This window comes from Urocitellus parryii, chromosome 8 (genome assembly GCF_045843805.1).
Source record: "Urocitellus parryii isolate mUroPar1 chromosome 8, mUroPar1.hap1, whole genome shotgun sequence".
Lineage (NCBI taxonomy): Eukaryota > Metazoa > Chordata > Mammalia > Rodentia > Sciuridae > Urocitellus > Urocitellus parryii.
The window spans coordinates 13,998,747-14,021,495 of NC_135538.1; the positions used below are offsets into that span (position 1 = coordinate 13,998,747).

Below are 22,749 nucleotides of genomic sequence, written 5' to 3' on the forward strand. Positions count from 1 at the left end.
TTCATATCTTATTTCTAATAATAACATTTTACTTAAAAGTGGAAATAATACTTCGATTATGATGAACGTGTAGGAAGATGTTTGTAAAACAGATTTTCTAGGGTTCTTGTGTCATGGTTTTGCTGTGAGGCCTCGTTATTGCTGACAATGACAATAATCACAAACTTTCTCAAGTATTTCACATAAGTAAATAGTGGTATTCAAGAAATCCTTTAAAACATAAAACCAAGTATCAATAAAATATATAATACAGTGTTGCAACATATCATGTTCATTGTGTTTGCAAAACTCATTGATTTAAAAATATATTGGTTTGCTAGTGTTGGAAATAAGAGCAATTTTCTTTAGCTGTACAAAGAGGAAATGCAACTTGAAATTTACCTGACTCAGATATAACTTGATGCAGTATTTATATAATCAGAGGCTCCACTGGAAAATTTTCATTAAGGATGAAAGCATGGACTTTTTTTTTTTTTTTTTTTGGTGGTGCTAGGGATTGAACCCAGGGCCTTGTGCATACAAGGCAAGTGCTCTACCAACTGAGCTATATCCCCAGCCAGCATGAACATTTTTTAAATGTGAAGTTTTAGCCAAAGATTTTCACTGTTCCTGTCACCCAATATATAAGTGGCTGACTTGAATCTCAGTGTTCTTGCTTTTTTTTCTTTTTTTTGCTAGGTGGTAATTTTCTTTAGTTCTTACAATATTCTCCCTTACATAAAATGTGAACATTTGGAGTATCACAGAGAAACTGGTTATTTTTGTGAATTTTGTAAATAAAAATGTTTTAAACGCTCTGATCCAGTCACTGAGCTAAATAAAGAGTGGAAAAACCAAGAGAACCCCATCCCTGCGCTCATGTCCACAGTTCAGGTGAAAAGACAAACAGGTACAAAATCAGTGGGGACCCTCGTTGTAACAAGTGCCCATGAGGTGCTGTGTATCCTCAGATGAGAAATTCCAGGAGGCAAGAAGGAGTGCAGAGCATCCCTGGAGGAGCTGGGACTTGAGCTGAATCCTAAGGTCTGAGTACAACTTGACAAATAGGAAGGTGGGGGGACAGCCCCAAGATGCAGACTTTTACAAAGAGGTAGCAAAATCTGGGAAAGGAAACCAGAGAGCGGGAATGAAATGAGTAGTACATTGTGAATTTCCAGAATGATGTGATGAAGATGTAAAAGGAGTGAGTGATTGAAGGGACTCAGGTGCAACTAGAGCATCGCTGGCATGGAGTGAGAGGGGACACACGTGGGAAAGGCCAAGATGATCCTTAGACATCTCATGCACAGCAGGGGGAAGACAGTGGTACCCTTTACCAGGATGAGGCTGCAGCCTAGACCTGGTCTGTTGATGAGGGATGTGGTTTCTCTACAGATCTGGATCATCTCAGTAAATATCTTTGTCTAAAAATATCATCTGGGCCATCTCAATAAATATCTCAGAGGATCATAAGAGTAACAGCAACACTATTTGAGTCATTACTCATCTGTGGGTCCTTCCTCCTTAACTTATTTTAGCTTTTTATTTTTCATAACCACTATCCACTTAGTCTCATCTAAATATCCAGGAATCATTTTCCCACTAATTTTGCTAATTAGGCGTCTATCAGTATGCCAGGAATTGTGATAAGTATTTGACATCATGAGCTCATTTCCTCCTGTGACAGTCCTATAGGAGGAATGCTGTAATTGCAAATTGTCCTGCATTACCAGGTGACCATGGTTTTGATTTCAGAGTTGTACTCATCAAGCCCTGAGACTTTATTTTGGATGAAGTACATACAGTACTGTGATTATCCACATCTCTCTCTCATCAATTGAATTATGAAGTCTTCCTTTATTTATTGGAGGAAAGGTACCCAAGAATCCAGGAAAATGCTGGACACATAATAGACTTTAAGAATGAAACTAGGAGATGAATGAACTGCTAGTTTAGTTAGATAGACCTGTGGATTATAAAGAATTCTGAATGTCAATTAATTGTATGTACTCCATGAAATCAATTACTACGTATATTGCTAATCTAAAATAAATGTTGCTTTCTTCAAAATGATCTTTCTTTACCTTTACATAATATACACATCCCCTAATGATCTAACCAGACCATTTTTAATAATTTAGGATATTTTTTCTTTTTCTTATCTCAATTTGAGTCATTTGACCACTTAAGCTCTTGACTATTTTACATTTGATGCTGAAGTATATATTTGTGGCTAGAAAAGAATACAGGTGAGGTCCTACAAATAGGCCTCACTTCTTTACCGAATTTACTGTATTATTTTGTTCCTCACTAATAATTTATATGATTTAAATCACTAATAATGATTTGTGCATGCATAATGTGAGGATATGGAAATTACTTAATTTAAATGCTTGTTTTTTTCTCTCTTAGGAAATCCTAGATGCTCTACAAAAAGCAGAGCCCACAACCGAGGATCTCAAGTCTCAGCTCAATGAACTTTGTCGATTTTCCAGAGACCTGAGTACTTACAGTGGGAAAGTTTCTGGCTTGATTAAAGAATATAACTGGTGAGCAAGAACCTTCCAGGTGTTCAAAATAGTTTATTTTATTTTCTCTAATGTCTCACTATGCTGCCTGGGCTGGTCTTAAATTCCTGGCTCTCAAGAGATCCTCCTGCCTTAGCCTCAGGAGGAGGTGGGACAACAGGCACCATCACCATCTCAGCTTCAAAATATTTTTATACAAAGTTAGAGCTAAACTGAGCATGGTGGCACATGCTTGTAGTCCCAGCTACTATATTCCAACTGAGGTGGAAGATCACATGAGCTCATGAGTTTAAGATCAGCCTGGACAACATAGTGAGACCCCATCTCAAAAAGAGAAAAAAAAAAAAAAAAGTAAAGAAGAAAGAAAGAGGAAACGTAGACCAAGTAGAAGCTATTTTAAGTGTGATTTCAATAATAATTTTAGTTAAGCATAAAATACATTACTAAAAGAAATAAATGTATATTCTAAGAACTCATTTCTATCAAATATTATTTTAATCAATTTTATCTTTTTCCTTTTCATTCAGTTTTTAAATCATTTTTTTCAGTCTTTGTTTGCAAGCATCCAAGGGCTGCCAGAATAAAGAACAGATTTTGCAGCAAAGGTTTAGAAAAGCCTTCCGGGATTTCCAGCAGTGGTTGGTTAATGCAAAGGTCACTACCGCCAAATGTTTTGATATACCTCAGAATATTAGTGAAGTGACGACAAGTCTTCAGAAAATACAGGTAAGAATTTATCTGTTAATTCTAATAAGAATGGTTAATTAGATTAGAAATGTGCCTTGCATATGAAAGTTTTGCTTAACAAAATCAAATTTCAAATAAGTGCTTGACTTGAAACAAGGGAAAAGAAACTATTCCATTTATATTCATAAATGCATGCTATTTTATGTATTAATGAGAGGTTAGGAGATAATCAAAGCTCTTGTATGCAATGAGCAATGAGCCTGTACATTCCAAGTGGATTTTTGCATTCAATTTTCACTCCAACCACATTAGGAACTGTGAGGTTCTTATGGTTCTTATTTCCAATATACAAATAGGGTCAAAGAGTTTTAATGAAGTCACAGAGCTGATATGTAAAACAGCAATAGTTACAGCTGGATTTTGCTTGAGTTTGGAGGTTTTTTTTTTTTTTCCTAGTCTTCCTTCAAATAACTTCAACTTTGTGGTGCCACCTCACACTCCACCTTCAACCCCAACATTTTTTTGTACACAGTAACATTGTGTTTCATGCTTTTGCATGTCTGATTTTTCTGATTACAAACAGTCTTGAGTGATTGCTGATGAAATTTGAGTGTTTTTTTCCCCCAGAGAGGGCATAGGTACATAGAAAAACCATGTGTAAGTACCCACAGATGAAGTTTCTTTGCTGGAAGCAATCTCTGAAGTAGTACTGTCCATATACATTTGACTTTTTAATTTTTTTGTTCATAATATAATGAGATAACTCTTGCTTTGAAAATTTTCCCCATTGAAAATTCTTCCAGTTTTTCTCCAAGCTAGGGAGTAGAATCTTCAAGCATCAATTACCAACTTGCCTGTGCTGGAGAAACTCAGTATAATTTTTGAGGCTAGGCTTTTCTCTGACCCAGTCCCATGGATGGGGGTAGTACCTCCATTAAAACAATCGTTCTGGTAAGGTTCTATATAAGTTGATTTTTCATGACTATAATGATATGCCTGAGGTAGGCTACTTTGTAAATAAAAGAGGTTTATTGTGCTCACAGTTCTGAAGGTTCATGGTCATGGCAGTGGTGTCAGCTCAGCTCTAAGTGAGGATCTCATGGCAATGGCACCACAATGGCAGGAGCACATGGAAGAACAAGAGACCTCATCATCAGACAGGAAACCAAAGAGACTAGGAAGAAGCCAGACTTACCCCTTAAGAATAATCTTCTTCTGAGAACTAACTCTGGATCCCAAGAGAACAAACTGAATTTCCCCAAGGCCTGTCCCCAGGGACCTACTTTGCAATAGGCTCACCTCCTAATATTGCCACACCAAGGGTCAAGCTTCCAATACAGGATCCTTGGAAGACAAACTACACCCAAATTATAACAAGCCTCTTTCATCAAAATCCACAATACAGAACATCCATGCTTCTGTTTCTTGCTAGAATAAATAACCTTGAGCTTATGCTTTCCATGTCTTTTCCATTGTATAAAATATTATGCAACATTTTCACCTGAAAATGTCAATGGCTATTTACTGTATAATGTAGAGTTTTTGTTATTTAGGATGAGATCCCTCCTTGGATCCAGCCACATCATGGGAAAAGTACATGCTGTGGCCACACTGTTGAGTTAATCTTGGCATTATGCCATTGACTTGTCCTTCATAAAGACAATCCTATAAATTACTCTGCTGTTCTCTTTTTATAAACTGCTAATAATGGTGCCATTTACTCCATGTAACAGTGTTTACTTCATTAAGATTCCCAGGGAAATTCATCTGCTATTTCCTTCTAGGAACAGCTGTGCTTCTGCGGAGCAGATGGTTTGTATTGCACAGGTCCTGTGAGTCCAGTCCTGTACCTGGTTGTGTTTACTCTTGTTTTGGAAGCTAGGATGCTCAGAGTCAAAGTCAAAATCAAGCTCCGCCAATTACACAGAACTACAGGGCATTATTTTGTAAAGTAAACTTAGCCAGAGATCATTTTGCAACTCTTATTTTCTCCTGATCCTCATTTCCTCTCGTGTATTTTTTTATTTAATAGCTCATAGTTCACAACCTTTTTGGAATAAGCCAGGATTTATATTAATAAATAAAATACCTTACAACTTGACAATTAAAGGAAGACCTAGGTTACTTAGCATATGAAAATAGTTTATTTCTTTTCTTCACACTAAGAAATACATGGAAAAAAATCAAAGAATTTTCAAATATAGCATATTTTTCTTTTCTTTCTAGGAGTTTTCGTCAGAAAGTGAAAATGGGCAGCATAAGCTGAACACAATGCTATCGAAGGGAGAACTTCTGAGTGCTCTGCTGACCAAAGAGAAAGCAAAAAGTGTCCAGGCCAAGGTTGAAACTGCAAAAGAAGATTGGAAGAGCTTTCATTCAAACCTCCACCAAAAGGAATCTGCCCTGGAGGTATGATATGGCTAACCGCAGGGTCCTGTTTGTTGTCAGTTAAAACATAGTTTCAATGAGTCCAAGGACCTCGTCAATAATTGTAGTCACCGATCTTTGAATGTTGATGGACAACTGAATAGCTCTGAGACAGCTCAGTGCTGGGAGTGTGAGCAACCCTGAGGAAGGAGGTGGCTTCCTGCACTGTAGGGCCTCTCACCACAAACTTGCCCAAGCACATTCACTAGGGAACATTTAAGCACAGGACTGAATGTTTCATTTGAAGTAACTCAAGTTTGGGAGATATTCCTTTATGGCTACAAAATGCTAGTTATGAGAGGACGTAACTTATGCAAATATCAGGTAGTAGGTTTTTTAGGGGTTAAGTGTGCAAAGAGAGAAAGTTGATGCCCTTTCATTTTCTACAGAGACCATTTATTATGAGCACAGGGTTCTCACTGCCACACTGCAAAGGTTTTGTTCTTCTACGATCATCTATTTAACATATCAACTCTTCTCTCAAGGAAAATATGCAGAGGCATGGAGAAGAGAACATCTTTCCCTTTTAAAACAATACTTCCTGGAAAAATAGATCCTGAATGTAATCATGACCATAATTAGTGGGGCAGGGAAAAATAACTGTAGAGAACTACTATTCAGGGAGAGAAAGTGAGTATTTCCTTAATTCTCTCCCAACGCAGGAACTCAATGCTAACAGCTACCTTTCTTCCATCGCAGGCCTCATTCGATTACTAGCCATTGTGCAGTGCCCGAAATTCTACCACTAACCCTGTAGGAATCCTTAGTGTAATTGCCCTGAGCTCTGAAGCATCCACTGTGATTGCAAAATTACCTTGTTCAAGAAAAAAGAGGAAGAGGAGGAGAAGGGCCTGTCTCCTTAATCTGCCTCTCTTCATGATGGGTGTAACTCTTTGATTTGGTCCATGCCTTCCTTCCTCTCTCCCTTCTGTCCTATTAGGAATAATGACTATGATAAGCCAGGCACTGTGTGGCTGAGAGGGCCAATCTGTTGCCTTGCCTCAGAGAGTTTACTTTCTGGAAGGGTAACAGTCCCCAAAGAGCTATTTGTAATCTAATATAGGCATGTTCAGGGGTAGAAGTCACTCATAGACAGATGCCACTGACTATTTAGAGAAGTCAAGGAAGGTGTCCGGAGAGGTGACATTTAAACAGAATACCGATGGCCAAGCATTCTTTGAATTTGCCACCATGGGCATGAATTCCACCTAGAAGGAATTGAATGCACAGGGCCCAAGTGTCATGAGTGCCAACAATGAATGGGGGATGTTGAGAAGTCTGATACTGATGTGAAATTTTACAGCAACAACAGAGATAAAACCAGAGACAAAGATTAAGGCCAGACAGTGAACTATCTTTTGTACTAAGCAGTTTGACCTTGACTCTTGACTAGACTTCCTTATCTGAACCCAGACAGTTTTCCTAAGGATAAAACCTAACATCCTATTGTAGGGCATAGGAAGAAAATAAATTCATTCCATAACATGGATGTTTTGGGGCACTGAGAATTAATTTGCTCCTAGAACCTGGTTGAGAAAGGCTGAGTCAGCAATCTGCAGGTCTTTAAGCTAGAGATAAACTTGTTAGCTCACTGAGCACAGCATGGACCAGATGGGGAATAGTGAGTAGCTGGAAGACCAAAGAAAGCTTTTCATAATGGTCCAGCTAAAAGAAATGAGGGAACAAATTAAGGAAATAATAACAGGATGACAAATTCACCCCCAAGGTAAAGCTCAACAGGATTTGGTTGTTAATTATACAAGGGGCATATGGAAGAAGTTCAGTTTGAGTCCTCAGTTTCTAGAATGCATGGATGATGATGCCATCAACTGAGACATGATTATGGAAAGGATAATAATTCATTCAATTTAGTTTACATTAAATTTGGTGTGCCTGTAAGACATTCAACTATTAATGTCTTAACTTTCCAAAGTATTCCCATAGCCTACCCATCTCCCTCAGAGGTGAGTATAGAGTCACCAGTATCCCCTCACAGTAGATATCCCAGGCTGGCACAGATGGGGCCTAGGGCATTCTCCCACAGGCTCTGTTAGTCTGTACTACTTAGATGTTTCAACTAACTTTATAGACTTGCTTTTGGACAAAACTATCCCGAAGTGCTGATTTAATTTTTAAACTCTTTAATTGGTTCACATAGTAGTCTAAACAACATTAAAATTCACATCAATTTAGCACTTTATAAGTAAAGGACAGCAGACATAGACATCTTTGCTAATGTGAAATGGAACTGTAATGACATGCTATTAACTTTTGGGCTAATAGTTTCCTCACAGACTGTCTATGAGTATTTACAACATTCTTAGATGAGAAGCACACCATACTATTTGGTATTTTCTCTTTTGAAATCAGAATAAACTTCACTGAGAACATGAGAAACATGTAAACTAGATTGATTGATAGATTAGATAGATAGATAGATAGATAGATAGATAGATAGATAGATGATTTATACTTCTACAAGGTACCATGGGGTGTCCTGGGAAGTGCAAGGCACAGATTCTCCCTTCCCAGGATTCATAAGCTAGGCATGGAGACCAGCCAGCCTGCAGCAGGTGAAAATCACAGTGCAGCCAGTCTGTGATAAAAATCTGTAACCACTGGCATAAAAACAAATGCCTAGAAGTGAGAAGGTGGTGTGATCTCTTGGGTTTTGCTCAGAAAAGTTATAGAAACATATATTTTAAGCAGGAGAACTATAGAAAGTTCTTAAAGGATGTTCAGAAATTATACTGGTATCAACGTGAAGAACAAAACCTCCCAGAAGCAGGGAACATGGGCAGTAGGGGTGGTTCCAGAGGGAAGTAGGCTTTGAATTGCAAATAAAGAAGTTGGTGCTTGACTTTTGTTTGCTTTGCCCCTGATACTAAAACCCTGCAGAATCTAAAGATCCAAATGAAAGACTTTGAGGTAAGCGCAGAACCTGTGCAAACCTGGCTGAGTAAGACTGAGAAGCTGGTCCAGGAAAGCAGCAGCCGCCTCTACGATCTGCCGGCCAAGAGGAGGGAGCAGCAGAAGCTCCAGGTGATGAGACCTGATGCCTTGGAGAGCATCTTTGTCCCTTCCTCTGTCCACCAGGCCTGCATTCAGATGCATGCTGGGCACCCTGGAGTTAGACTATGCCACCTTGAGATGTAGTCTGTCCCTTCCCTCTTTATGACAGATACTGTATGTTTTCCTCCTTTCCTTTGAGGTTTGATTTGTTTCCTTCCCCCATGGTGCTCCACTGGTGTGTAGCTTGGAGATACAAAGGCCTTCAGGTGATGCCGATCGCTTGACAGTGTTTATTTCCATGTTCTGTGGTCCAGAGCTCTGTCCATCCATCTGCCGTGTGCTTTCCCCCAGCCTCTGAATGGTAACTTGCTTGTGCTTTTCAGTCTGTCCTTGAGGAAATTCACTGCTACGAGCCTCAGCTCAACAGGCTGAAAGAGAAAGCTCAGCAGCTGTGGGAAGGACAAGCTGCCAGCAGGAGCTTTATGCACAGAGTGTCGCAGCTGTCTTCTCAGTATCTAGCGCTAAGCAATCTAACCAAGGTAATGCCTGCCCTGCCGTGTGCTGTGTTTGAGTGCCATAGCGATGTTGGTGTTGCAGATTGGAGCTGTGCAGGGTGTCCATCTGACTCGCCCAAGGAGGGCATCTCCAACTCAGCAGTAAGACATGCAAGAGCCATCTCCCCAGGCTTGCAATTCAAGTGCATCATGTGTTCTGTGCCTCATAGTGTGGTTCTCTGAAAACATGAAGAGAGGTTTCAAAGACCCAGGAGGATTCCTATCTCCACAAATGCCACAAATACTTCATTTTTATTCCTGAAATGATATGTTCTTCAGGGCTTTGATTTTGGAGACTCAGGACATACACATAAGGCACAAGTCAGAATTTTTGTTCCAAAACACCTTGAATTAAATTCCGTTAGCAAAAAAAAAAAAAAAAAAAAAAAAAAAAAGGACTCAAAGCAGCTGAAATTTTATCAGACTCAATGTAATGAGTTGGGAATAATCTTTTTTGGTTTGCCTAAATTCCACATATTCATTATATAGTACTCAAAGATATACGGATTGAGAGTTTCAGTTTAGTTTCTAAAGCAGAGTTCAGAATTGTCAGTGATTTATATAACTGATTAAATATCTTCAACTAGCTTAGAAAAAAGGTAAATGGGACCCCCTAGGGCACATCGAGAGCAGTCAACCAGCATGATGCAAACCCATTCACAGGTACGCTGCAGGCCTGCCTTGGCCTCACTATTAAGTAAACTTACTTAAATAATTTGAGTCTGATAATTTAAGTCTTCAATTTTCATTATTTCTAATTTAATTTAACTTCATAATTTAAGTCTTCAATTTTCAAATATTTCTATCATTGAGATAGTCACACTGATATATTCTACATTTATACTCATATTTACTCTATGAATAAGTCCCTTTTTTATTTTTTCAAGAATCAGGTACATGCCTAAAATTAGAATGAATGATGAACAACTTTTATTCATTTGTATTTACTTAGATATTAACAAGCAGTAAGTATTTGCTTTAAGAATTATATCCTAGCCTTATAAAGTCTACACTATGTTGGATATGACCTATAATTAAATAAAACAACATGAGTAGTCTCAGCTGTATTAAAATATCACACTGCACTCTGTAAATATGTGCAATTATTATGTATCAACTAAAATATATTTTATTATATATATATATATATATATATAATTTAGAAATACTGTGAAATCTCAGGCAATTATTTTTTAAAACTGAAACAATGTATGTCAATAGGAGTAGGTGGTTTCAGTTGAGCCAGATGTGATAAACAAAAGCTGAAGACTACTATGACGAGGCATTAGGAGGAAATTCCATCAATTAAAGAAAGGTTTGGGCTGTGCAGGGTGGGGAGTGGAGAGTGAAAACCTGTCTCTGTCTTTCCCAGGAGAAAGTGTCGAGACTGGACAGAATCGTTGCAGAGCACAATCAGTTCTCCCTCGGGGTTAAAGAGTTGCAAGACTGGATGACAGACACCGTTCACATGCTGGATTCTTACTGTCACCCAACATCCGACAAAAGCGTGTTGGACAGCAGGATGCTCAAGCTTGAGGTGTGCATTTTAAGAGATCTCCGACTTGCAGAATTTGTTTTTCTCAAAATTTCTCAAGTTTCCTTCTACCTGGTCTGATCAGATCACACTGTGTCTAATAGAAGTCTCAGAATATTTTGTGGGTGTGATACCATTTGCTTATTATGATCATGCCCAAGCATTCATGGATCATTTGACCCTAGATATATTTGCCTAAAAATGCTTAACAAAATACAAAATAAAACCTACTGTGGCTGCTTGCTCGATATCCAAATAAGAAGCTAGTTTAAAATTATATGACCCATTTATTTTAAGAAAATATTTCAATGAAACTTTTTAGAGGGCTAAACATTGTCCACCTTATTCAACACATTTGCCTGCCTGTGTCAGTTAGTCTCCTCCTATCCTAAGGTATCAGTTCTATGTAGCATTTGTGATGAAAACAATTAATCTACCTTCATTCCTAGTCATACCTTTCATTCATATCCCCTGGGCGCCTTGCAGAAGACTGGCACTGTGTCTTGAAACCAAGAAATCAGACATGAGTAAGAAGTGGCCTTTGTCCTCAGGAATCTCATTGAGACTGAGGTTGAAATGCAGGGGACAATAACAGATGGGGATGTGTGTATGGGTGTCATGGACACTCAGGTGTGGAACTATGCAAGGGGGGAGAGAGCTGAGAAGTGGAGCAGGTTTCTTAGAAAATCAGGTTCCTACCCAAGTTTTTAAGAATCATGGAGGGAGTTATCCTGGCAAAGGTGATTGAATGGAGATTTGAGAATGGCACCAGGGAGGCGGCAAGTATGAGCAAGAGAAAGAGCCAACGTGACATAAGAAGTTGGTAGCAGTCCCTTCTTTCTGTAGCAGACTCAGGGGCCATGAGAGGCTGAACCAGGACTGGGGCGGGGAGGGTTGTGAAAATCCAGACAAAGAGCAGAGAAGCAGCTTTGCCTTTGGATGACACTACCAACTTTATAACTTTGAATTTAAACTTCCTTCTCACATGAGAAAGAATAAGGCTTATGAAGAACTTGGAGCACAGAATCTATTTCTATAGAAGTGTGCGTTAGAATCTCAACATTTATAAGCTCTGCATCCTGTGACCTTTGAGAATTCATGCATGCTACTGAAATATAGACTTTCTTCCCCTTGTTAAAACTAGGAACATAAAACGTCAGTGGAAGGAAGGCATCATTCAGAGAAAAATCAAAACCTTCAATGCCCAGGCCACTTAGAGACCAGCGGATATCTGGTGACTGGCTCCTGGCACTCACCAGCATCTGACTTCCCATGGGGCCTCCATGGCATAGTTGCATATGCCACTTTCAGGAGCTCTGAAATATTTGAAGCTGTTGCATATTTAACATGCGAATGACAAGGGGATTCTGTATTTGTTTCTACAGGCTCTGCTATCAGTGAAACAGGAAAAAGAGATTCAGATGAAAATGATAGTGACCAGGGGGGAATATGTCCTGCAGAACACTTCTCCAGAAGGCGTTCCTGCCATCCAGCAGCAGCTGCAGGCTGTGAAGGAGAGGTGGGCATCCCTCTTGTCTGCAGCCATTCGTTGTAAAAGGTAAGTAAAACTACACCCAAGCACTGGCAAGCCTTACTGAAGGATCAGCTTAATGTTTCAGTAACAGGCTGTTCTGTGGCTCCTGCCCTTTCCTTCCTCCCTCCCTCCCTCCCTCCCTCCTTTCCTCCCTCCCTTCCTTCTGTCTTTCCCCTCCCCCTACCCCTTTTTCCTTCTCTCTCTCTTCTCATAGCAAAAGAAACTAGCAAGTATAACCTTGCATTTACGTTGCACTACAGTACTATGACTACATTTTCGTATAACTAACTAAACTAACTGTTATTGTTTGCTGTTTAAAATAAAAAAATAAATAAGTGCTTTGTATTAGAGAAATACTTTGATTAAAACTGAGTATTTATGAGGGAGATGACCCCTGGAGATACTAGCTAGGCGTGGGAAAGAAAGCCAAGTAAGGGAGGCAGGCATTAAAGGGTGTATTATCCAACAGGTTGCCACGTGGGTCACCAGGAACTCACCTGGCTGGGTGACACAGGGAACTGTTGCACAGCATGTGCCTCAGAGTCATCCCACCCAAAGGCACAAGAGCAGAGGCATTTGCAGACACACTCCCATGAGTCAAAAGGGTGGAGGAGGGCTGGCCCCAGGGTGACAGTCCCCTGGCACTCCTCGTCGGCAGTGCCTTCACTCTGAGGGTGGATCAGGGATGAGAGAACATCCTAAGGCTGAGAGAGCTAGGGACTGGCAGAACAGAGCACTGGGGGTCTGAGGATGAGGACAAGGCACTGACAGCACCTGCCACAGAGGCAGTCAACTTGCAGCAGGAAAATCAGGCTCAGATGGTGAATGGAATTCATAGGATGAAAGGAATTAGGTACATAGCATACGTATGGACACAAAGAAGTACTTTTCTGCAAGAGAAATAATTGTTAGTATTTACTTGAAGGACTGTTACCCTATTTTCCCCTGGTGTTTTAATGACTTTTAAATCTCATGAAACATGGCTACTATGCTTTTTCTTCCTTCTTTCTTTCCTGCCTCGTGGGTTTGTGTACAGTTCATTTGTCTCCTGCTCTGAATGTCTTGCTGGACTTGATAGAGTTGAGTGTTGGTTTTCTTTGTGCCCAGAGTTTCAGCTCAACAGAAAAGTCCTGCTCTTCCTGAGGGCCTTTGCTCTGGGGAGCTAGACCTGCATTCGATGAGCCCAGGCAAGCTGCTCACTCGCCAGTCTGCCCCTATCCTGGGTCTCTGGATCCTCTGCTGACTGGAGTGGACACAAGAGGCACAGTGACAAAAGTCAGCTCCTAAGGACTCTCAGTAAGGATATTTTCTTTTCAAATCCTTTTCAGTCAGCTTGAAGGAGCTCTTTCTAAATGGACAAGCTATCAGGACGACGTCCGGCAGTTTTCCAGCTGGATGGACGGTGTGGAAGCCAGCCTCAATGAGTCTGAAAGGCAGTGTGCGGAGCTGCGGGAGAAGGTGACTGCGCTCGGCAAAGCCAAGGTTAGAGCTGGACTTCAGGTGCCAAGGATCTCCTATGGGATTTTTAGGATACCACAGTCAGATAAAAATGTTACCTGCGTGCCAGGACTGCACACATAGAGAGATTATATTTTGGCCTTGTACTATCATTTCTAATGGCTTCTTAACTTGTCATTATTTTCTTAGTAAAAAATTCCTCTGCTAGGAAAGTCATGTACACCTATATTTGGGGACACACACCATTTAAAATTTAGCCACTTATAAGACCTTTTCATATCCTCTACTGTTCACCACCAGGAAGTAAAATGCTTCTTTTTATCAGGTCCTTTTGAATTACTACCTACGTGCACTTTTTCATAACATTTTCATATTAGTATAGGACTGCATGTGAAGATTTTTTAAAATAAATAATATTAAGGGCATGATCTTTAAACTATTTCATTAATAAGTCAAACATAAACTTGGGGAAACCTTTTATTTGTGGCTACAACCCTGCTCCAGAGCATGTGTGTTGGAATATCATGTCCTAAGCTGACCTTATTACCTTCCGCACTGAAATTCTTCAGCTTTTGTACTCTCAGTTTGATTCTTGTAGATGGTTCCATACTGAAGATACTGACTCATTTTCCCAGGCTCCTCCTTCCTCCTCCTCAGTCACATCACCACTAATCCTGCTGATCCATCCGTTCTCCCCAACTCCAGTACACCCTAATTTCTCACCTTGCTTCTTGTCTCCATCTCCTGTTATCTTAGTATCAAGGTGAACATCTCACCTCCCTTCCACTTGCCTCTAAGATAACATTAGTCTCCCCCAAGGTCTGTAAGGATTGTTTTAATCTCCTCTGCCATCTTTCTCTCCTCCTCTTCTGCCCTCTCCTCTCTTACTGAATCTCATGCAATCTCTTCCCTCCTTGAGGCCTCCTCACTTTGCCTCTGCACCTGACAGCCTCCACTGACCTTTCTGAATTAGTCCAGAAATTGTTCTGGCTGCAGTACCCCTAACCCAGCCCAGATTGTTCTATTCTCTCAGAGCACTTACATCATATCTCTTTGTAAATTTTGTGTCCCTCTCCCTCAGTGGTTAGAGGTGCTTAATTTTGTTTCCTCCTAAGCATTTGGCTCTTTTTCAGATGCCAAGCAAATGATGAGTGGAAGTCATTTGAACGACTAAATGTTCTTATGTAACCTATGCAAGTCCCTTAATATTCTAGGTCTCTTTATGCATCTGTAAATTAGTATCATCATAATTTTCTGCTTCATAATTTATTACCTATTAAAATAATTAATCAGCTAATTAATTAAATTATATATCTATTTCAATCAGTATTTATTGAGAAGTTGCTGTAGGCAGGTATTCTGCTGCATTCTAGGTGAATAAAACAGGCAAAGCTGGGTTCTACTGGAAACGTATACACCAAGCAATAAGTAAACGAATCCATAAATAACTAGTAAGCTAATACTATGGAATGTGAGAGGAAGTAATTTGGAAAGGGCTAATGTAGATTTTTTGAGATCAAGGCACAGGGATGGTCTGAAACAGGAACATCTCTCTGAAACAGAATGTACACTAAGCCCTAAAAGACTTAGCAAAGAGAAACTAGTCTGGGAGGCAGTTGGGGAAAGACAATTCTAGACAGATTAAGTAGAATGGGCACAGGCCCTGACAGAAGCAAGGACCTGGTGCAATCAGTGATGCGGAGGAAGGCAGTGTACTGCTGGACCCGAGAGCAGCAGGCAAAGGTGCCACGGGGTGATCGGGTCCGGCAGGGACCTGATCACATGTAATTCCATGGTGGTGACCCTGAGGGTTTTCTACTGGGTCCTGCCACAGATGGGGAGATAACTGGTATTTTAAGCTGGGGAGTAATATGTTTTATTTATCAATCCTGAAACATTCTGTGGGGAGTATGGGACAGAGGTTGGGGCAAGAATTGGTGGCAGGAACTCTGTCTAGGAAACAGCTGCAAAGTCCCAGTGAAGGATGAGGGCACCTGGGCTAGGGAGCTTACAGTAGATGTGGGGACAATATCATGATCTCCTGGCAGGGGGAACTAACAGGGCTTCCTTATGGATAGAAGGGTGGAGAGGCAGGAACAACTGAAGACTTCCAGATTTCTGGATTAGCCATCTGGGAGGAAGTGGTAGCTTTTACTGTTTGAAAAAGAGGTTGAAGGGGAAGTGCATTGTACAGGAGCTGGGGCAGAATGGGGATGGGGCAGAACTGAGCAGCCCATTTATGGAGAGATTAAGTTTGAGATAGCCAAGTAGAAATTTAAAGTAGTCAATTGCAAAATAGTATCTTAAGATCCGGAGCAGATATGAAATATACACAAAGACAGATAAGCCTATATACATTCACATGTGTATCTATATCATTTAGATGTGTAAAATGATAGATGGATGGGTAGATGGGTGACTTGAGGTCACTTGTCAACTACGTACTTGAAGTAATTTAGGTTTAGCAGTATCACTGATACAGTGTTACAGGGAGTAACTGTTTTATTTATTTATTTTAAATGTTCTCTAGTTGTTAAATGAAGAAGTATTGAGTCATAGCAGCCTGCTGGAGACCATTGAAGTCAAAGGCGCAGGCATGACAGAGCACTATGTCACCCAGTTAGAACTCCAGGATCTGCAGGAACGATACCAAACAATCAAAGAGAGAGCCAAGGTATGGCTAACCAGGCTCCTGGAGACCCACCCAAACGGGGGTGTTTGGAGCTGTGCTTATTTCAAGGCTCACTGATGTTCAGTAATGACACCCTTGTAAGACCAGATAGAACAATAGAAACAAAATGGATTTTAAGATTTTAAGTGCATCTCTGGCAAAACCAAACAAAAACTTTCAAAATATTGTAAGCATTTATGAAAATTGCTGAAGTAGAAATAATTTCTCTAAAAATTTCTAGAAATGTACCAATTTGACAAAAATTTGTTGGAGCTTTATAATGAAAATTTATAAATGCTATAGTCTATCGAAAAATGAGAATTTTTTAAAGTAAGAAATAATCATAATATTTATCATTTTTCAAATAGACCATATGAAGAGAATTAAAACACTTTTTAAGAACATATCCTACCTTATTTGACAGAGTTTAGAAAAGTAAATCCAAAATGAGTCCAAATTCTCATCTAAGGCACAATATAAAATATTCAATTTTCATCATTAACAAAAGTGAATTTTTATGAAAAGGAAAAATTCTGTGTAATGTTTCACAAAAAAAAAATGAGAGATCAGGGAGTTAATTCAACAAACTGATCTTAAAATCCATTTTAATTCCTGAAATATTTGTCTCTTTATTTTGCAAATAAAATTTAAAGTCTTATTCTTCTAGGAAAGCATTCATATTCTAATGATTTAAAAATTGTGCTTTTCTAAAATTCCAAAAATAGATTCATAGGGCACTTTGAGACTATGCATCATAATGCATTGCTTTCTCTCTAAATTCTTCTAAATGCTAATTGCAGGAAGTGGTTACCAAATCTGAAAAACTGGTTCGTCTGCACCAAGAGTATCAGAGAGACCTACAGGCCTTTCAGGTGTGGCTGGGACAAGAACAAGAAAAGCTAGACGGATACTCAGTTCTAGAGGGTGATGCGCACACCCATGAGACAACCTTGCGGGACCTTCAGGTAAAATCTATTTTATCCTAAAACAAAGATTCTTCCTTCTGAATGTGGAATTATTTTTTTTTTTGAGCAATAGAACCTTGACATAATGTGACTTTGAGTCCTATAGAGAGCTTTATGCATATTAACTACAGTCCTGGTAATGTTTGATCCAGAGCATTCCGGGAGTTTGGTAATAAATGTGAGTTGATCATTTTGTGGGCAGTTTAGACCAGCAGGACTGGCTGTTGGGCTATTCAGCCCACTACCAAGGTGCCCCCTAACAGGAGTGGCCAGAGATCTAGAATATGGTAGTGACTGACACTCCTGCTTTGTGAGTCCCTGAAAGAGTCTTATATGTGGGACATACACAGGAATTGATGAAATGTGATGCTACTCTGAGACAAACTGGTAGAAATATCTTGGACAATCTGGTTTCAAGAAGAACCTTCCACATTGCTGAAGATATAGACCCAGGGTCAGAGTTCTAGAATAAGAACTAGAAGAGCTAGAAAAATTATTGGCACTCAGGCCAATTAGCTGCAATCTACGGTGAGATGTCAGACATTGGGGAAAGGGGTAGTAACATTTCTATTTACTCATTCCTTCCATTCATTGAATACCTAACAGAATGCAGATGCCTTACTAGTTTCTTCAGGTACAAATGATTGAGTTATTATATCTATATCTTCCTTTGAGGAATTTGCAATCTGGTAAGTAATCCAAACCCATAAGGTAGACAGCTATAATAATGAAGTAAGGCCAACATACACTAATGCAAGGGATCTTATGGTGTCATCAAAGAGGGGGCCCTTAATCTTACCATGAGAGGTGGGGAGGAGTCAGTGGCATGCCCCAAGAAGGGGTTCCCAGGAATACATGATAGAGATTTGGAGAAGAGTCAATGAGACCACTCCATGCCCCATCAGTATTGTGTACAACCTCCTAACGAGCTGTCAGGCAGGATTTGAACTGGTTCATAATTGGGAAAGATGTCCCTTCAACTTGGACAAGATGGAAAATAAGGGGCTTTCATGGTTATCATGGGTATATAAAATTTTATTTCTGTTGGGTTTTGGTGTTGTATGATATCAAAAGAACAAGTTTTGGATAGCAAGTTTGAGCTCTCATCCTTGGTAGGACCTGCCTCATTATGTGACTTTAGGCCCAAGAGAACCCTGACAATTTCAGCTACAAAGTCATTATGCAGGTTAAGTGAGAAGGGAGGGAATCTTTATTTAAATATCTGGTTTATTCACAAAATAAACAAATAGAAGTTAGAAGGGTGACAATTTTGTGTGCTTGCTCAAGGGTCTTATTCATCCTACCTTAAAAGAATAAGATGTCCTAATCCTCCAGGCTTAGCTGCTGTAATTTATTTGAGTACTGTTAACTGTTTTCTGTGAATAACCCTCTCAGCACTTCACTCCGGACAGGCAAAGGAATTGGGCCAACAAGTTACCAGATGTTTCTCTTGTTTCTGGTCACAAGAATACATTGCACTTCAGTCAGATTAATTGCTCAAACCTAACTCCAACCTCTGGCTTCCCGATCGTTAATTCTTACACTGTCACATTTGGGTCACTACATGTGTTCATAAGCATGGAGGACGCAGAGGCAGGAAGCAGTGGTGGAGCACTGTGATGCTCCAGGTGGGAACAGAACTCCTTCAGGATCCTGCTGTCCTCCTGCAGTGGTGCAGGGATCCGCCAGCAACATGGCCCATAAGCAGGAGTTACTTTATATGAACCAAAGCCCTAATTTGAGTCATAGAACATTTATCTATATCTAAGTATCAAACTGTTTTCTTGTCAGCATAAATACCTGAGATATTGGAAATATAAGAATTTTCCTTGGAGGATGATGATTTGTTTAATAGATTAAACTATCTTATCATATACAGGAAGGGTGATATACTAGGAATATTTAATAAACCAGGGCAGTGATCAGTTCACTCCAGCTCCTGGCTCTAAGGTCTGTGTTTTAAGTAGAGTGCTTCTAGAACCCCACCACCACCTTCCTTCATGTGCTATCTGCAGCTGTAAAACTGGTGCACTGGCAAAGCGGTTGTAGCATAGACCAAAAGGCCCATAGAACCTAAAATTCTTACTGTCAGGCCCTTTTTATAAAAAATCCACTGACCTTGAATTAGGAAAAAAGATTACAAAAAACTACCTTGGACATAGTCTAAGAATTTTGGAACACAATTACTGTATTTGTGGTCATTTGGATGACAGTTTTCCCATATGGATTGTTGTTCTTTTTCTGTGTACCTACACAGTCACATTACATCATTCTAGGGGTGACTTTATATCTGAAGAAAAATGTTCTATTAGTTGGAAACATTTGAGATTGCTATATTTCTGTAAAAATGATCAGATACAGCAAATTCAAATGGTTCTATGTAATAGTAAGTACTTCTTTCGTAATACTGTATGTTTACAAAATATGTTGGTACCTTGAACATTCTTGGAGACATTTGACTTAATTCCTTTTACTGTAGATGATCATATCAAGAGATAATATGGATTAAATTTTTGTGTGACTAGAAATAAATATATTTCATCTTGTTTTGCCAACATCTTTAAAGATACAAGATTTTTTTTCTTTCTTAAAGAGTTTATGCTATGCTACAATTTCAGTATGAATCAAGTCTTAGAGCTTATGCTCTTTGGTAATTGGGGGCTTATGCCTGAGCGAAGGAAATATATTCGTACCTGGTACACCTGGTGGGCAGGTGTATTGAGTCAACCTCCCAGATTTGTGTGCCTCCAGACCCAACTTTTCTTGACCACAACATTCCCTAGGGTATAGCTCTGGCAAGGATCCCTCCTTAGCAAAAAGGGGACCCATTGTTCCTTTCTCAGCCACAAGTATAACACTGAGCTCACTTAATGTCATAGCACCAGGCCTCAGGCACTCTAAGCTGATTATGAGCCATAATGAAAGTAGGTTATTCTTTTGAACAATAGTCCTTTAATCATGAGTGGTTTTGCCTGTGAACTGGAAAGTCAAATATAGTACAAATCATCATGCAGTTAGATAAATTCTCTCACATCCCATATTTCAAGTATTTATTCAGAAACCGGTGATTGGAAAAATTGGGGGAGGGGGTTTACATGTTGATAATTTTAATTAGAAAAATTTCAGAATCTTTTTCCAAACTTGGGAAACAATATTCAGTGTTCGGTGCACACTTTTTATAGCCTGGAATGAAATCATTTATTTCTGGCATGAGGTTCAAGCTGGTCCAGTTGGCTTGGGTGAGATGACACAGGTTGACCCCCCACAAACGTGAGATATGAGGAGTGACAGCCATACCTTTGGTCCTCAGGAACTGCAGGTGCACTGTGCAGAGGGACAGGCACTGCTCAATTCAGTGCTGCACACCAGAGAGGACGTGATCCCATCAGGCATCCCCCAGGCAGAGGACCGGGCGCTCGAGTCGCTCCGGCAGGACTGGCAGGCTTACCAGCACAGACTGTCTGAGACCCGGATGCAGCTCAACAACGTAGTGAACAAGCTGAGGCTGATGGAGCAGAAGTTCCAGCAAGTTGATGAATGGCTAAAAAAAATGGAGGAGAAAGTGAGTCTCAGGACTGGACGTCAGTCTAACCGAGCCACCAAGGAATTACAGTTACATCAGTTGAAGGTGGGACTCGTGGAAATATCTCATCCTTGTTAAATCTTGCATTTTTGGTTTCATTACGATATTAGCAGCTGCTTGTCCAAGGCTTAGATGTCACAAAATTAATTTCTGCTTGCCTAGAAATTTAAAATAAGTGGACCATTCTTCTTCCAGTAATTATTTTGCAGATTAGTCTTTGGTAGGATATAGTTTAATGGAAATATTTTGTATTTTCTTCCCATGCATTTTTACCTTGCTTTGCAAAAATACATAAATGATAGCATGATAATCATTTAAGTTTTTGGTTCTATTGTGAGATTGCTCTTATGTGGTATATTCATACTTTAAAATTAGTCTTATTCTAATTTTTATGCTATTTCCATGCTCACATCTAAAATAATGCATATACCATGGGATTTTTTTATGATTCACCATTTTTATAACCAATGTAGATGCAACAGATGACATAAAACTTATATACCACTTCACTTTTTAAAAAGTATTTTAATTAGTATGGAGATTCCTCAAAAGACTAGAAATGGAACCATCATATGACCCAGCTATCCTACTCCTTGGTATTTATCCTGAAGAACTAAAATCAGCACACTATAGTGAAACAAGCATACCAATGTTTATAGCAGCACAATTCAGAATAGCCAAGTTATGGAACCAGTCCAGGTGCTCATCAACAGATGAATGGATAAAGAAAATGCATTATGTATGCACAATGGAGTTTTATTCAGCCATAAGGAAAAATGAAATTATGGCATTGCCAGTAAATGAGTGGAGCCCGAGAAGATCATGCAAAGTGAAAGAAGCCCAACTTAGAAAGTCAGGGGTTGAGTGCCTTCTCTCATATGCAGAAGCTAGAGAAAAATAAGAGGTAAAAAGGAGCTAGGAGATCCCATGAAAATAGAAGGGAGATCAGTGGAATAGAAAAAAAGGGAGAGAGGAAGAGGAGAGAAGGATGGGAAAAGGGAAAATCTGTGGAATAAAATTGGTCAAATTATGCTATGTACATATATGAATACTCCACAGTGAATTTCACCCTTATGCAGACATATATAGCACCAATTTTAAAAAGCTACAAATTAATAGAAGGAAGACCAACAGAGTAGAGTAAGGAGAACATGGTGGGGAAAGAAAAGAGGAAGGTAAGGGGAAGCACTGGGAGTAAATTGGAGCAAATAATATTCCATACACATATGATTATGTCTAAATGAACCCCCAATATTACATATGACTAAAATGCAGTAATAAAAATGTCTTAAGAAGAGGGTAAAAAAGGTTTTTGAACTGAAGTATAATACATGCAGAAAAGTATCCAAGCTCAGAAGCATGCATGCAGTTTTTATCATCTTGTTGCAAGACAAATTTTTCACTAAGATTATATAAAACATGTTCTCAAAATTATATCTTGCAATATATTCTAAACACATGCTGAAATCATGCTTTATCAAGAAGATATTCATAGGTTTTGTCTTAGTCAACAAAGGCTGGGGGTGAGTCTCTCCCTCTGATTCTTTGTCATTTCAGAAGTGGCATGATGAAGTGGTGGGGCACAGAGATGAGGTGGAGGAAGTGGGCGCCAGAGCACAGGAGATCCTGGACGAGAGCCATGTGAACAGCAGGATGGGCTGCCAGGCCACACAGCTGACCTCCCGATACCAGGCCCTGCTCCTCCAAGTCCTGGTGAGTGCATTGTCGGCCACTCAACGAGGCGCCAGCCGGCCTTCCGCTCATCAGCCTCCATCCAGTAAGATGCACATCAATCCTCAGGGGCCCTGGCCCAGGTC

General features: G+C 39.7%; 1 protein-coding gene and 1 non-coding gene across 2 annotated transcripts in view; one reads left to right on the top strand and one right to left on the bottom strand.

Annotated features, from left to right (window-relative positions):
- Syne1 (spectrin repeat containing nuclear envelope protein 1) overlaps window positions 1–22,749 on the top strand; it is a 419,401-nt gene that overhangs the window by 207,354 nt on the left and 189,298 nt on the right. The window contains exons 57-68 of the mRNA XM_077802046.1: window positions 2,392–2,528; window positions 3,056–3,233; window positions 5,421–5,603; window positions 8,520–8,663; window positions 9,017–9,172; window positions 10,560–10,724; window positions 12,107–12,279; window positions 13,584–13,737; window positions 16,244–16,387; window positions 17,185–17,349; window positions 20,660–20,977; window positions 22,490–22,645. Of these exons, the coding sequence (XP_077658172.1) occupies window positions 2,392–2,528; window positions 3,056–3,233; window positions 5,421–5,603; window positions 8,520–8,663; window positions 9,017–9,172; window positions 10,560–10,724; window positions 12,107–12,279; window positions 13,584–13,737; window positions 16,244–16,387; window positions 17,185–17,349; window positions 20,660–20,977; window positions 22,490–22,645 (2,073 nt within the window). The remainder of the gene's footprint in view (window positions 1–2,391; window positions 2,529–3,055; window positions 3,234–5,420; window positions 5,604–8,519; window positions 8,664–9,016; window positions 9,173–10,559; window positions 10,725–12,106; window positions 12,280–13,583; window positions 13,738–16,243; window positions 16,388–17,184; window positions 17,350–20,659; window positions 20,978–22,489; window positions 22,646–22,749) is intronic.
- Window positions 482–554, bottom strand: Trnat-ugu (transfer RNA threonine (anticodon UGU)). The gene has a single exon. It is a non-coding gene; the product is annotated as a tRNA-Thr (tRNA).